The sequence below is a fragment of the Saccopteryx bilineata genome, chromosome 7 (genome assembly GCF_036850765.1).
Source record: "Saccopteryx bilineata isolate mSacBil1 chromosome 7, mSacBil1_pri_phased_curated, whole genome shotgun sequence".
In the NCBI taxonomy this organism is placed as follows: domain Eukaryota; kingdom Metazoa; phylum Chordata; class Mammalia; order Chiroptera; family Emballonuridae; genus Saccopteryx; species Saccopteryx bilineata.
In genome coordinates this window covers 84,258,375-84,274,861 of record NC_089496.1, presented here as the reverse complement: position 1 = coordinate 84,274,861, position 16,487 = coordinate 84,258,375, and the positions used below count along the sequence as shown (strand labels likewise).

Below are 16,487 nucleotides of genomic sequence, written 5' to 3'. Positions count from 1 at the left end.
GGGGTCGGGCAGGCAGCTCAATCTTCTTTCTCCCTCTTCTCTCAACACCCCTCCACCTCGGGGGGGCCCTCCACCTTGTGGCGAGAACACCTGGCTGGCTTCACGGGGAGTGGGCGAACGTAGCGCGAAGCCCCCAGCCTCTTCCCCACCCCGAGCGATGCAGGGAGCCGAGGCCGTGCGGGGAACTGGCCGGCGGCCGGGACTGGGGTTTTCACTTCCCCTCCGCAACGGCCGGGCTGCAGGTGCCGCGGGGCTGAGCCCCGCAGGCGCAGGGGGCGGGCCCTGTGGACACGCCCTCGCGGCGAGTCCTCGCTGCCCCGAGGGAGGAAGCGGCAGAGCCGCGGCTGGTGCTGGGCTGCTGCTGCGCGGAGCGGGCGCCCCTCGACACGGCGCCCAGACACCCGGCCGGCCCGGCTCCGGCACCAGGCCCCGCGCACGCAGCGAGCCGGGCGGGAGAGCCGCGCCCCGCGGCATGGCAGCCTCAGGTGCGTAGGCAGGGCGCCGGCCTCTGGGACCCTCTCCGCGCGCTCTGGTCCCCCGCAGCCCTCCGAGCGCCGTCCCGCGCCCAACTCTGTCGGGCCTCTTCGCTGGGGCAATCTGTGTTCTTTCTGTTCTTTCCCCCAGGTCCCTGTTGCAAGCCTCCCACCCCGACTTTCCCACGTTCCCATACCCAGCCTGCTGAGCGATTCTCTGCAGCCTGCTTGACCCTCCTCTTGTCGCCCCCTTCTAAGTCTTTTTTTCCTTCCATCACTAGCCCTCGGAACTTCTGAGGGTCGTTTCCCTGTTCTTCCAACTTTGTGAACCCAGAGTTGGAGTTGAAAGAAGGCAGAGCCTCCTGTGTGCGCCGGCGAAACGCTTCTCGGACCGATAGGGGGCGTCGAGACAGTCCTAGGTTGGCACAGGGAAACAGGAGGTGGCCCTGGGGCACCGCCTCTACCCATCTTGGGCTTTGTTTTTCGTCTGGAATTTCCGTAGGAATCTAGGAACACTGTTCCTTGAGCTTTACTTTTCTTATGTCCTTTGCACAACTTTACCGAATGGGGGAGAGGTAACCACTGGGTATCTACCCATCGAAAGCTGTCAGGAGGCTTTTCTCATTAGTGTTTGGGTTCCGTTCTTGGTTCAGTTCATGGGTTGTGTACACTTGGCAGGTCACTCACTCACTGAGTTCCAGGATGAACCATACAATAATGATGATAATAAGAGACAACTAATGAGCGCTTTACTACACATGTTAAGTGATAATGTGCACCTAAATACAGTATGTTCTCATCCGTGACCAGGACATTCCTGGTCTCTGCTCTCCAAGAGTTTATGATCTTGTGAAGGAAAGCATAGGTAAACAAAGAATTACTAGGTGAAAATATTATAGTTACCATGTTTGTAAGTGGATTTACTTGTGTTTTCCCTGCCCATCTTTTGATGTTTCAGTAGAGATAACATGTGAAAACAGGATGCAAATTTTCTTAAAAAATAAAATCTAGTTGACCAAGGGGAGGTACTGCTCTTGGAGGATGTGGGAAGATGCTGGACCCCCTGAGCTCTAGGTTTCTGATGGTGCTTTGGAAGCAGGGGTGGACAAGCCTAAAGGTGACAGTTCTATTACTTTTGGTGATGTGGGCTTCCTCTTTAAGGGGTGTGGAAAGGTGGCTAACCTTAGCCTCATGGCTCCCTAGCTGGGCTCTGAAGGTTAAAAGAAGCTGTATTGTGGATAATGAACCCCTGGTAATAGTAGGTTGATAGTCCTCACGTTCCATTTGAAAGCGGAAGCAGAGTTATCTAGAGGAAATTCATTCATACAACAAATACTTATTGCATGCCTGCTGTTTCTAGATGCTGTTCTTGGTGTCAGGTATATATTCAGTAAATGCAGCAGACATAAGCAATGTCTACAGGGAGCTTATGGACTAGTGGTGGAAGGCAGGAATTACAGTTAATCAGGAAAAGATATGATATGAGAAGTGCATGAAAAACAATAGAGGGGGTATAGGAGTTAGGGTTATCATTTAAAATGCGGCAGCTCGGTTAGGCCTCATGGAGAAATGGACATTTGAGCACAGACCTGAAGTGGGGGAGTGCATTTGGGAGGAGAGTGCTCAAGGTCGAAGAACAGTAAACGTGTATATGTGGGATATTTAAGGAGCAGGTGGCCAGAATAGGTGGGTGATTGGGGAGAAGTAGGAGATGAGGTGAGGGAAGCTCCCACCTCCTTCTATGGCTGGGAACAGGCCCTGGGCTGTTAGATTTGGGAAACAGAAAACTGGAGGGGATGAGTTAGGCAGAGGAGGCAGAGAGAGCCCTCCCTTAGTATCCCGTGTGTATCATTTAAGTGGGTGTGGCCAAAGGGGCATCTGAATGGGGACTCAGACCCAGTGACCAAACCTGGGGCTTATGAGCTCTGTACTGTAGTGGCTTCCGTAGACGTCTGCAATGGTTAGAGCTGTCAGCATCACCTGTGATGAGACACCACTCCAGGAGCTGCAAATGGGAGTGGGGTCTGTGGGGTCCCTGGGGCTCCCTGAGTCTGGCGATGCAATGACCTATGGTATTAGGTCACAGATAGCGGTGAGAGTATCTCTTTTTTTAAAAAAAAAAAAAAAAGATTTTATTTATTCATTATAGAGAGGGGAGAGAGAGAGAGAAAAAGAGAGAGAGAGAAGGGGGGAGGAGCAGGAAGCATCAACTCCCATATGTGCCTTGACCAGGCAAGCCCAGGGTTTTGAACCGGCAACCTCAGCATTTCCAGGTTGACGCTTTATCCACTGCGCCACCACAGGTCAGGTGAGAGTATCTCTTACCAACATGCTGTAGGCTCTGCAGTCACCCAGGCCACTGCTCAATGTGATCTCCTCCTTCTTGTCTTCCTTTTCCTTCTCCTCCTCATTATTCTTCTCCTCCTCTTCCTTCTTCTCCTTCTCCTCCTTCTCCTTCTCCTCCTCCTCTTCCTCCTCCTCATCCTTCTCCTCCTCTTCCTCTTCTTCCTTCTTTTTCTTTTCCTCCTCCTTCACATCTTCCTCCTCCTTCTCCTTTTCCTTCTCCTTTTAAACAGCTTTATTGAGATATAATTCAGATATAATACAATTTACCCATTTAAAGTGTACAATTCAGTGGTTTTTAGTATCTTGACACATATGTACAACCATCACCACAGTCAATTTTAGCACATTTTCATCACCTCAAAAAGAAACTTGCTCTGCTTCAGCTAGCACCCCTTTGTCCCCTCCTCCTCCCCACCACTAAGTTTCACTCTCTGTCTCCATAGATTTCCCTACTCTGGACTTTCTTATAAATGGGATCATATAGTATGTGGTCTTTTGTGACTGGCTTCTTTCATGTAGCATAATTTCAAGGTTCATCCAAGGTTAACATACATCAGCAATATCTTATTCCTTTTCATGGCTGAATTATACAGGCTCCCTAAATTTCCTTCCACTGGAGAGTAATCATTAGTCTTCTGTTTTTTAAATGGCATATATGCTTGTTGAAATTAAGGAGAATCTTGACTCCCTGTCCTTGAAAGAATTTTAGAAGCCAGATAAAATGGAGTGGAATCAGTTTATTCAGGGATATTCTCTATGCCTCTGATGGTGTCTGTTGTATTTACACATGAGAGCGAGGAGAAGGAGGCCATAAGTAACTTTCCCAAGTGGCCAATTCTGGTTGGTGAAGACTAGAATTGTTTTCTCCGTGTGTCAGCCTCATACCTTGTTTTGTTTTGTTTTTTTGTTTTGTTTTTTTAATTGAGAGGAGGGGAGGCAGAGAGACAGACTTCTTCATGCACCCTGATCAGGATCCACCTAGCAAACTTCCTACGGGGGGATGCTCTGCCTATCTGGGGCAGTGCCCATTGCTCAGCAATTGAGCTCTTTTTAACGCCTGAGGGGGAGGCCATAGAGCCATCCTCAGTGCCCGGGGTCAACTCGTTCGAATCAATCAAGCCAGAGACAGGGAGACAGAGAGAGGGAGAGAAAGAGAGAGAAGGGGGAAGGGTGGAGAAGCAGATAAGCAGATGGTCACTTCTCCTGTGTGCCCTGACTGGGAATTGAACCCAGGACTTTCACACATCTGGCTGACTCTCTACCACTAAGCCAACCGGCCAAAGCCTTAGCCTCATACTTTTAAAGAAAGCTCTCATACCTCTTCCTGACCCTGCTCTCCGAGGCTTCTCTTATCTATTGATTCTTCTACCATCCTTGTACTTACAGGAAAAATAGGATTTGAAGGGACCTTTAATTTTTCATGATCTTAACTTCTATCTGATCCTTGAGGTCTCCCAATACTCCTAACAAATCTCTAAACTTGAAATATTCAGAGTCTGGAAACTCTTCACAGGAACTGTTTCTAGATCTCTCCTTGTCCTGGTCAACTTCCCTATGTCACATGCCTTTTTGGCATGGTGCAGACTCAAACATGGGGCTCCAGGACAGATGAATTGTGTGCCAGTGTCACCTACAGATCAGAAAGTGTCTGGGCTGGGAAGTTTGAGAAGCACTTCCTCTTTGTTCTCTTCTCAGGTGGATTCTGAATCTTTCAAAGGAAGCTCTCTTTCAGTTTCTGTGTCTCCCCCACTACTGTCACTCCCTGTTGCCACCAGCTGGCCCCTGCTCTGCTGTTATCCATTCCTTTCTCTTTCTGTAGTCAAACCTATTCTTTTTTTTTTTTTTTTTTGTATTTTTCTGAAGCTAGAAACGGGGAGGCAGTCAGACAGACTCCCACATGCGCCCGACCGGGATCCACCAGGCATGCCCACTAGGGGGTGATGCTCTGCCCCTCCGAGGTGTCGCTCTGTTGTGACCAGAGCCACTCTGGTGCCTGGGGCAGAGGCCATGGAGCCATCTCCAGTGCCCGGGCCATCTTTGCTCCAATGGAGCCTCGGCTGCAGGAGGGGAAGAGAGAGACAGAGAGGAAGGAGAGGGGGAGGGGTGGAGAAGCAGATGGGCACTTCTCCTGTGTGCCCTGGCCGGGAATCAAACCTGGGACTTCTGCACGCCAGGCCGACACTCCACCACTGAGCCAACCGGCCAAGGCCTATTCTTTATTCTCTACAAACACCCTTCCTCATTTCTGTCTAGGATGTATGGACTCCTAGTTGGTTCATGTTATTTTATCTCTTTTAATAAACAAACAACCAAAAATGAGATAATTGGTTTGGCACATGTGATAAAATGACATTTGGTTAAAGGAAGGGAATTATTCTTAAAGAAAGCTGTGTCACCTATATGAAAATGAGTTGCTGACAAAGCATTTAGTCCCTTGTCATTACCCAGTAGAGAGACTTTAACTTCCACTTTGGATTTTTTAACAACTTTCCCAACTTTCGGTTTCAGCAGCAGAGTAAAAATCCAGGAAAGTGATAGATTTTGTTGTCCTCATTTACATTGAGGCAAAATTTGCCTAGATTTAATATATTGGTCTGAAGTCACACTCCAAGCTGGTGGTGGCCAAGTAGATTGTGATAGTAACACGTCTGAGACACTAACCACTTCCTTCTCAAGTACTTTTGCTCAAAAGGAGATAGAAATGAACACTAGAACCCCTGGAATGAAATGTTTTAAATATGTTTCCATATTGAAGAGGCTAATCATAAATGCTTTTATTTCAATCGTGTATTTAAACTTTTAGAAGTTTTAGATTTATAGAAAAACTATGAAAATAGTAAGGAGTTCCTGTATACTACACACTCAATTTCCCCTATTAGTAACATTTAGACTTTCCTTGATGACTAGGGGTGTTTACTGAACAACAGGTTTTGTGATGTCTGTTAACAGAATCAAGGAGTGGTGAGGTAGGATCCAGGGTGAGTACCTGCTCCTTCAGTGGCCCAGAATTTGTCAATTTTAAAAATGCTGCATTGCTTTTGGGTCACTGTCTCCTCCTAAAAGTGGCAAAGATTGCTCACAGTCACGCGGTCAGGGCAGTGCAAAGCCACTGGTTTCCTGCTAAGTCAGAGCTCTGAGACCCATACTCCCTTCCTAAAGGTACTTCTCAGGCTCTAGGAAATCTCCTCTTCCCTCTTCTTCACTTCCTTACCATCACTGTCAACCCTTTGTAGACATTGCCAATGGCTTCTTCTTTTTTTAATTTTTAATTTTTTTTACAGGGACAGAGAGAGAGTCAGATAGAGGGATAGATAGGGACAGACAGACAGGAACAGAGAGAGATGAGAAGCATCAATCATCAGTTTTTCGTTGTGACACCTTAGTTGTTCATTGATTGCTTTCTCATATGTGCCATGACTGCGGGCCTTCAGCAGACTGAGTAACCCCCCACTCGAGCCAGTGACCTTGGATCCATACTAGTGAGCTTTTTGCTCAAGCCAGATGAGCCTGCACTCAAGCTGGCAACCCTGGGGTCTCGAACCTGGGTCTTTCCGCATCCCAGTCCGACGCTCTATCCACTGCGCCACCACCTGGTCAGGCCCAATGGCTTCTTCACTGATGTATGTGGCCACACCCTTACTAAAATCTTAGTCTAACTCATTTAGTCCTGGCTCTGTGACTAATTACTGAGTGTGAATTTAAGAAATTGATTTCATCAGAGCTAAAGTGTTTTCTTTTTGTTTTGTTTTGGTTTTAATCTGTAAATGAGGTGTTTGGGCCAAGTGATCCCCAAAAGCTCCTTTTTCTGAAGCTGGGACCCTCAGCTCTTGGGGCTGCTGCTTAGGCCATTTGAGCCACTGGCTGAGGGAGGGAAAGAGAGAGAGAGAAGGGGGAGACATGCTTCTCATGTGTGCCCTGACCAGGAACCGAACCTGGGATGTCTGCACTCCAGGCTGATGCTTTATCCACTGAACCAACTGACCTGGGCCTCCCAAAAGCTCTTTTAAACTTGGTACTTCTCTGAGCTTTTGATTCTGTTTCTGATATTTATGCTTTATTAGAAGAAGAAGAAAGCCTATGTCATGGACCAGGTGTGGTGAGGGACACCTTACAAATGGTCTAGTGCAGGTGGAAGCATTAATTCAACCATGCTTACTGTTTAAAATAATGCACTGTTTACAATAATGTGAGGACAATGACACCAGGTGCCAATTTTTGAGGGTTTACTACATGCCAAACACTATGCTTAGCACTTTACATGAAACACTAATTTAATTCTCACTGATAAATATTGCTGTAATATTTCTATCTGCAGACAAGTAAACTGAGGTTTAGAATATTTAAGTAACCTGCCCAAGGTTACACAGTTAACACATCGCAGAGCCAAGAGGCTAACTCTAGCTGCCTGATTTCAGACCCATCCTTGTTACCACTTTATTTGAGGAAGAGCCAGGTTCTGGGGCCAAACTGTCTGAGTTCAAATTCTGACTCTCTCATTGTAGATCATGGGTAACTTACTTAACCTGCCACCCCTGTTTTTATCATCTTTTAAAATGTGGCTAATCGTACAGTAGTATCTACTTTAGAAAGGAAAGCTGCTATGATGAGTAAATGAGTTTACTAGGCAATATGCTTGGAAAAGCATATGGAGCATAGTGAGCTCTCTATTAAATGTTTGCTGTTTATCATCATCATCGTCATTATCACCATCCTCTATTGCACAAGCTATAGAGCAGGGGTTCCCAAACTACGGCCCGCGGGCCACATGCGGCCCCCTGAGGCAATTTATCCGGCCCCTGATGCACTTCCAGAGGGGGCACCTCTTTCATTGGTGGTCAATGAGAGGAGCACAGGATGCATCCTCTCACTGTATGTGAGTACTGTATGTGGCGGTGCCGCAAAGCGAGTCGTCACTTACATGCAGTACTATTTCGGGTGACGCGGGACACACGCATGCGTCATGGCTCCAGAAGTGCATCATATCACTTGTTACGGCTAGCAGTGACAAATATGGACCCAGACATTGACCATCTCATTAGCCAAAAGCAGACCCATAGTTCCCATTGAAATACTGGTCAGTTTGTTGATTTAAATTTACTTGTTTTTTATTTTAAATATTGTATTTGTTCCCATTTTGTTTTTTTACTTTAAAATAAGATATGTGCAGTGTGCATAGGCATTTGTTCATAGTTTTTTTTAATAGTCTGGCCCTCCAATGGTCTGAGGGACAGTGAACTGGCCCTCTGTGTAAAAAGTTTGGGGACCCCTGGTATAGAGGGAAGAGTATGTCAACAGAAGCAATAGCTAATGGAAACATCTGAAATGGCATTGTATGTTTGGGTAAAGACAGAAAGTCTGGTGTGGTTGTAACACCAACTATAAGGGGGAAAGAGGTCAGACAGGTATGCTGGAGGCAATCGCGTGAATGAAAGATTGTGGCTGCCCAGCTCCTTGTCTGAGTGGAATATCTTGGAGGTCATGGGAAGCCTTCGAAGAAGCAGGCATGTTAACATACTTCTGTGCCTTGTTCTTGCTCAGGGGTGTTCCGAGGGTGTGACATCCTCCTCGTCTACAGCGCAGATGCTGAGGAATGGTGCCAGTACCTCCAGGGCCTTTTCCTGGCCAGTCGGCAGGTCCGCAGCCAGAAGACGCTGACTTACCGGCTGGGCCCCCAGACCACCTTTTCGGCTGAGGATCTGACCTTCTTCCGCAGCGTGCGCTGCGTTGTGGTGCTGCTGTCCGCAGAGCTGGTGCGGTGCTTCGGCCAGCCGGCGCTGCTGCCCCTGCTGCAGAGAGCCTTCCACCCCCCGCACCGCATGGTCCGGCTGCTCTGCGGGGTGCAGGACAGTGAGGAGTTCCTGGACTTCTTCCCAGATTGGGCACACTGGCAGGAGCTCACCTGTGATGACGAGCCTGAGACGTACGTGGCGGTTGTGAAGAAGGCCATTTCTGAAGGTACGGGTCTCCTTTGAAGTAAAGATGAACAAGCCCTAGAAAAATGACTAACCCCAGCCCTAGGCATTCGGGTCAGACATTGTCACGTTAACGCTAGTCATTTATATTACAAAATGAACCTGGATCACACTATGCTAAGAGCCCTAGTCATATTTATTGGGGTAGAGAAGTCTGTTCTTGGGATGGCATAAGGATAAGATAGGCCTCCTGGACCACAGGAAAGGAAATTTCCTGTGGGTTCTGTGCTAGGATAAAAGCCTTTCTAGAATTTTCTACACCTTGAAAGATGCAGGACACAGGTTCCAGACTAGTGGAGGGCAGTGTGGTTGGTTGGGAGGCGGAGACTTAGTTGGGAGGCAAGAGGGCAAGACTTCCAACCTTCCTGCCTGCAAGCCACTTCCTTTTTTTTTTTTTTTTTGCATTTTTCTGAAGCTGGAAACAGGGAGAGACAGTCAGACAGACTCCCGCATGCGCCCGACCGGGATCCACCCAGCACGCCCACCAGGGGGCGATGCTCTGCCCACCAGGGGGCGATGCTCTGCCCATCCTGGGCGTCGCCATGTTGCGACCAGAGCCACTCTAGCGCCTGAGGCAGAGGCCACAGAGCCATCCCCAGCACCCGGGCCATCTTTGCTCCAATGGAGCCTTGGCTGCGGGAGGGGAAGAGAGAGACAGAGAGGAAGGTGCAGTGGAGGGGTGGAGAAGCAAATGGGCGCTTCTCCTGTGTGCCCTGGCCGGGAATCGAACCCGGGTCCTCCTCACGCTAGACCGACGCTCTACCGCTGAGCCAACCGGCCAGGGCGCCACTTCCATTTTAACATCACATGACTGTAAGATTTTTACTGAAAAGGTATCACTTTTGGATAGCATATTTACAGAGAAACATCCCTCTGTTTCCCGTCAGCTTAGCTTCTGTTTTTTGCCCCGTTTCTCCTTTTAAAGTGGGAAAATTCCAATCCTCTCTGCCAGGGCTAATAACTTTAGTGGCCCCGGGAAGTGTGACATACACTCTGATTAACAGTAACGGAAGATGTGCTCTTGGATGGACACATGTCACAGCTTTTCTTCCTCTTTTTGTTTTCTATTTTTGCCTCACTGTGAGCTCTGAACAGGCTATGTGTTTTCTTCTGTCTCTCGCCATTTGCAATCTTATGTACCTTCTACCAACAAAAAAGCCTGGCAAATTATGGAGTAATGTGACTATGTTCAATTATTCCTGGTGTGACTTGGATATTAATTTGTTTCATTCATCCGTCTCATTTAATGAACTGAATCAAGAATTCATAAATTTTTAGTGATCTTAAAAAGCTAATATATCTTTCTAGATGCTCTCTATCAGGAATAGGCTGCTTTAACCCAATAAATAGGATCAGGTCGTATAACCTAGTCGGATCCCAGCTCCTTTTGTATTATAAGTGACTAGTGTCAGCTTAAAGGACCTCACCTGAAATACTTGGGATCCAGATGAGTCATTTTTCCTGGGTTTGCTTATTTTTACTTCAGAAGGACATGAGGATAATACAAGCACACAATTCATACTTGCTTGATCGCACATCGTTGCTTTGAGAGAGTTGTGATCTATTTAAATTTACTAAGAACTGAGACAACAGCTAGTTGTGTCAATTGGTTTATGTCACTGCACCAGTTTATTATGATCTCATGGGCTGGCCACTGTGACCCACCAACCTATTATTCAGAGCTCCAGGAATCAATTGTCACTGGTTGGCACCTCATGCTGTGTGTGGTAACAGATTTTTCTCTTTAAAATATTACAGTGGTGATATTTAAAAAAAAAAAAAAAAAAGGTAGGCCCTGGCCGGTTGGCTCAGTGGTAGAGCGTCGGCCTGGCGTGCGGAAGTCCCGGGTTGGATTACCGGCCAGGGCACACAGGAGAAGCACCCATCTGCTTCTCCACCCTTCCCCTCTCCTTCCTCTCTGTCTCTCTCTTCCTCTCCCGCAGCCAAGGCTCCATTGGAGCAAAAGATGGCCCGGGCGCTGGGGATGGCTCCTTGGCCTCTGCCCCAGGCGCTAGAGTGGCTCTGGTCGGGACAGAGCAACACCCCAGATGGGCAGAGCATCGCCCCCTGGTGGGCGTGCTGGGTGGATCCCGGTCTGGCGCATGTGGGAGTCTGTGACTGCCTCCCAGTTTCCAGCTTCAGAAAAATACAAAAAAAAAAAAAGGTGGTAGAAAGGATTTTTAAAATATTGTTTGGATACATCCCCTGTTTAGATGCCTAGATAAGTTGATCACTTATAATATTTTACTTTCTACTAACAACTCTGGTTCAGTATGCTGTGAGCGTTTAGTGTCAAGTGTTTCAGAACAAATGAAGCGTTTCACAGTGGTGTTTCTGTTCTGAGAGCAAACAGCCCTTCATCAGAAAGGTTGTTTCAATGGGAAATTAAAATAAACTGCTTAGTGGAAAATATCTGCAGTTCAGAATCAATGGATACATAGGAACAAGTGGAATTCTAGGAAAGGGGAGGAGGAAAGATGGTTCATGGCTTGAGTGTAACTTTTTTACCTGGTGTTAGATTTGTGAACTTGGTGATTTGAGCTCTCTGTGTATAACAGGATGGCTTGGATTTGCTTTGGGGGTGTCCATAGCCACTGCCCATGGTTGGCACAGTTATATGCTATACCTCTGATTTTTATGCCAGACAAGCTTTCTTCACAAACATAAGACTCAGAGTCTGGCACTATAGCAAAAAGACAGCAGTAGGGACACTCTTTTGCCTGGCCAACTAGGTGCCCAATATTGGGCAAGTCACTTAGCTTCTTTGGGTTTCAGGTTTCTTTCTTGGTAAGAGGCGGGATTAGACTTGATCTAAGACACTTTGAGGGCTAATAGTCTATTCTTTCCTAGGCCAGACGGTCTCAAACATTTTGAAGTACCACCTTCTTGCCCTATTTCAGATCTGCTTTGACTCCCGGGAAGCTTCAGGCTAAAAGAGTGTTTAAGGGCAGTACTATCCCGACACTAGGTGTCTGGTATAATTGTGTCCTTGGTGACATTCTCTATAACGTAGGATAATTTGCTTTAATACTGCCCTGGTACACATGAGGTTTTCCTGTGCCACCTCAAAATAAAAGCAAAAAATAAAAATTTCATACATCCCACTACTATAAGCTGCCCCAGGCCTGTGAAAAATAAATACATGAACCTCTTGTTTTTTCGACTTTCTGCATTAAAGAAAGAACCCCAGTGGGAAGTGTAATGAAAAATTGATAATGGGGATTAACTAATGGTAGGGACAGTAACTGTGGGGTTACTGATTGTAGGGCCTTTGAAAGCTCTGGGGAGCCAAATTTCAAGAAAGCTTAGTAAGAATTAGAACATGCCAGATGAAATGGGCAGCCTTTGTAGGTGCTGAGTTCCACATCGCTGGGAGTGTGTAAGTGGAGACTGGTGTGAAGGGGTTCAGCTTTGGAACTGTGGTTGGACCATGTGACTGTCACAGCCTTTTGATGATAAATTCCCTTATGTGAAGTTTCTCTTTTCATCAGGAACACATTTCTATTCTGAATTCAGTTTTCCTCCTTCACCAAATCTTTCTGAGGTTTCTAACTCAAAGCTGAAGAAATCTTGGTTGTGTCCCTACTATGACCCCTGTAGAAATTAGCAAGAAGAAAGACCTCAATTCATAATCTAGGTAACCCTTGGGAATGATAAAGCTCCCAGGATATTTATAGATATTTTTTCTTAACTTTGAGATATTCTGTGAAAAAATATGACTACTGAACAAGATATTCATTGAGACCATTTCAAATTTAGGCTAAATTTTAGACCATTTAAAATCTAAAATAAGGCTTAAAGATCAAAAGCTTTAGAGAGTAGAGCTGGTAATGGAGGTAATTATTCCAGAAATTCAGGTTCAGTGTAGTTGCTGCCTATTAATTATACCTTCTCTTGCTGCTGCGTTATCTAAAGAAGCGCTTCTCAACTTTCACTGTGTTCAGGAGGCCCTGCGGAGCTAAATCTCTGCAGATTCTGACTCTGTAGGTCTAGGGGGGCCCCAGGATCTGCATGTCTATCTAACAAGCACCCAGGTGATGGTGACACTGCAGGTCAGGGGTCCACCTTGAGCAACAATCTAGGCCACTCCTCCTTTGCCAAGTCAGTGGTCATGTACCTCTGTTGTGCATGGACCATTTCTCACTTTTCTGGAAATGAAGCCATTGTGATACCAGGGCGACTCTGGATACCCATCAGCTAAGGTAGAAAATTAGACCAGTGTTGGTGCTTAGGCCAATAGATTTCAGTGTAGAGATCCTGAGTTCTCTCCTGTGCCCCTACTGACAGATGCATGAGTTAGTTCTGGCAACTTTTATAATAATTTCTTCATTTTCCAGATGTCCATGAGTGGTCCTGATATTAGAGTGGGGGTATACTTTCATCAACCCTTACAGCTTCATTTAATAGACCCGTTGATCATAATTACTGTTCCACTAAAAAATGTTTTAGAGGTTTTAGTTTCCATTGCTCCCCCCCCAAAAAACTTATCAGCTACCTTAAAATCAAGCAGGCATTTTAATTAGAGTCTTCAGTGTGGTGGAAACAGCTCGTTTATTTCTCTAGACAGTCATCTGTAAAATGATGGAGTGGACCAGATGATTTGGAAGGTTGCTTCCAGCCCCCAGTGCTGTAATGTATCATTATAAATTTTCTAAGAAGACAGCAAATTACCCAGAACCTTTTAGCTGATGCAGCTTAGTTCCAAAATGTCTGCAGGAATATATATATCCAGTGCAGAGAAGACCGCACTATTGTTCTGATTTTTTTGGACTTGTTGGCTGATTATTATAAAAAGAAGGAAGTGAGAAAAACCCTGTTAAGACAGGCCAGAAATTATTTCCTCTTTACTGGACCTCTATTCTTTGCTGCAAATCTCACTGGAATACAAAAATAGATTTTGTTAGCCTGTGGGAAAGGACTTGGTGGGTGATCTTGGGTTTTATTTCAAAAGTTCTCATCGTTGCGTCTGTGTACATGTGTGTCTGTGTTTGTGTTTGTGTGTCTAGAGGCAGAAGGGAAACACTAAAGCTCATTCTCCTAACATTACTCAGTATGACACTGAAGGTTTTGTCTGCTTCTTTATCTGAATTACATTCTCTTTGCCTCCCCCATTCTGCCTCATGCCACTTGTGCTTCAGAAGTTCTGACGGTACCCCAAATCATAATGTATTTTTTTTTTTTTTTTTGCATTTTTTTCTGAAGCTGGAAACAGGGAGAGACAGTCAGACAGACTCCCGCATGCGCCCGACTGGGATCCACCCGGCACGCCCACCATGGGGCGACGCTCTGCCCACCAGGGGGCGATGCTCTGCCCATCCTGGGCGTCGCCATGTTGCGACCAGAGCCACTCTAGCGCCTGGGGCAGAGGCCAAGGAGCCATCCCCAGCGCCCGGGCCATCTTTGCTCCAATGGAGCCTTGGCTGCGGGAGGGGAAGAGAGAGACAGAGAGGAAAGCGCGGCGGAGGGGTGGAGAAGCAAATGGGCACTTCTCCTGTGTGCCCTGGCCGGGAATCGAACCCGGGTCCTCCGCACGCTAGGCCGACGCTCTACCGCTGAGCCAACCGGCCAGGGCCATAATGTATTTTGCCTTGTGTTCCTTTGGCAAAAATTTAGAGGGAGGTGCCCATGGTGCCCAGATCTGTCCGTCCTTTGTTGATATTAATGTTCTAATCTGAATGTTAAACTGGAGTTTAAAAAAAACACACACACAATTGGGATATTTTAGAATGCTTTCAGTTAATCCCTGGATTCCAAAAATCCCCAAATTTAAAAAGGAACATTCTTGGCCCTGGCCGGTTGGCTCAGTGGTAGAGTGTCGGCCTGGTGTGCGGAAGTCCCGGGTTCGATTCCCGGCCAGGGCACACAGGAGAAGTGCCCATCTGCTTCTCCACCCCTCCCCCTCTCCTTCCTCTCTGTCTCTCTCTTCCCCTCCCGCAGCCGAGGCTCCATTGGAGCAAAGATGGCCCGGGCGCTAGGGATGGCTCCATGGTCTCGGCCCCAGGCACTAGAGTGGCTCTGATCACAACAGAGCGACGCCCCGGATGGGCAGAGCATCGCCCCCTGGTGGGCGTGCCGGGTGGATCCCAGTCGGGCTCATGCGGGAGTCTGACTGCCTCCCTGTTTCCAGCTTCAGAAAAATACAAAAAAAATTAAAAAATAAAAAAAAATTTAAAAAAGGAACATTCTTTTCTGAAATAAAGTAATATGTGTTTATCATACATTTTTTTAAAAAAGAAAAAATACCTTTTGATTATTTCCAATTTTTTCTCTTATAAATAATGTTGCAGTAAATATTGATACCACTTTGTGCCTAAATCTTCGTGAGTCTCAGCTGATTTCCCCCCAATCATGTATTTATAGCCTCCCAGAGACAGAACTGCCCGCCCGCTCTGCGCTTCTCCCCCCTCCCTGTATAACCTGACTCCCTTACTACAATCTCTTGTTGTTACAGTTTATTTTTTTTATTTCCCTTTATGCCTAAACCAATTATTCACATTTACAATATCTCTTGCAAAGATCCTCGTATGGAGAACAGCCTTGCACCCATTCTTCCCTTCATGGAGAGAGCTCATAATCAAATAAATGCTTTTATGACAGTTACTGTGGATAATACATCGGACACTTCTTGTGCATTTATTCCTCCCACAACCCTCAGTGTGTGGATGGTTTGACCACCACTACACAGATGAAACTGGGGTTCAGAGAGGTTCAATGACTTGCAGAAGGACTGGGAGCAGCTCACTTTGAAACTCTAGAATGCTCCCATGTGGCCTTGCTTTCCTCTGAGTCTCCTCTCCCTACTTTCCTCTTCCTCATGGAGACAGGAAGGGTGAGGAAACCTCACAGAGGAGAAAGGATAAAGGACAATAAACTTCTTTAGACCACAGGTTCCCAAGTCAGGCTGGGCATTGACGTTGTCCTGCGCTCTGTTTAACATGCAGGTGTCTGGGCCCTACCCCAGACCTACTGAACCAGAATCATGGGGGGAGGTGTCCCAGGAATATGAATTTCAAAAAGTCTCTACAGTTGGTTCTGCTGGGCAGCCATGTCCTAGGCTTGGCTCTGTGCCTGCTGTCCTGTCCTTGGTGTTCTGGTTGGACGAGCCAGCAGCGGCTCGGGCCCTGTGAGCTGTTACAGTGAAGGTCACGGGGCACTGGTCCTAAGGTCTCAGAGCTGGGCTATGGCACAGCCCGCTTCCACGTCACAGGCAGCAGCCCTTAAAGAGGGGAGGAGAGTCAGACCCTCAGCAGAGGGGAAGTCACTGCACCGTCCTTGCTCTGCTTGGTGTAGTGGTGTTGCCGATGGTAAGTCATTGACTGCTGGGGCTTCTGTGCTGCCTTGCAGAGACTGAGGGAAGAATCTGACCTCGGGCCGCTTGAAAAGGACTATTTTTGTTCTGCTGTCCTCCTGCCTCGTGGCTGTGGGTTGTTGGGTTTGCCTTTTCTCTGCTGTGGGTTAGTCTGCAGTCGGCTCCTTATGGTTCCTCCTTAAATGCCCCCTGCTGAAGGATGCTTTCATCATACAGTTTTCCCTTTTGAAATGGTCTTTGATTTGGGGAAGAAGATGCCCAATTGAGATGATGAAATCTATCCTGGTGTCACTGTCCAAGTGTTCTTTGGATTTCCCTTGCCAGGTACCCTGGTTGCCTTGTAGAATAAGATACCTTCACTCTCCAAGCTTTGCCTGAAAGTTAACA

The 16,487-nt window shown here is 46.9% G+C and overlaps 1 protein-coding gene across 1 annotated transcript in view; it reads left to right on the top strand.

Moving 5' to 3' along the window:
- Window positions 1-324: 324 nt before the first annotated feature.
- The window catches only part of PIK3AP1 (phosphoinositide-3-kinase adaptor protein 1), a 124,388-nt gene continuing 108,225 nt past the window's right edge, over window positions 325-16,487 (top strand). Inside the window, exons 1-2 of the mRNA XM_066239301.1 lie at window positions 325-485; window positions 8,358-8,774. Of these exons, the coding sequence (XP_066095398.1) occupies window positions 473-485; window positions 8,358-8,774 (430 nt within the window). The 5' untranslated portion in view covers window positions 325-472. The remainder of the gene's footprint in view (window positions 486-8,357; window positions 8,775-16,487) is intronic.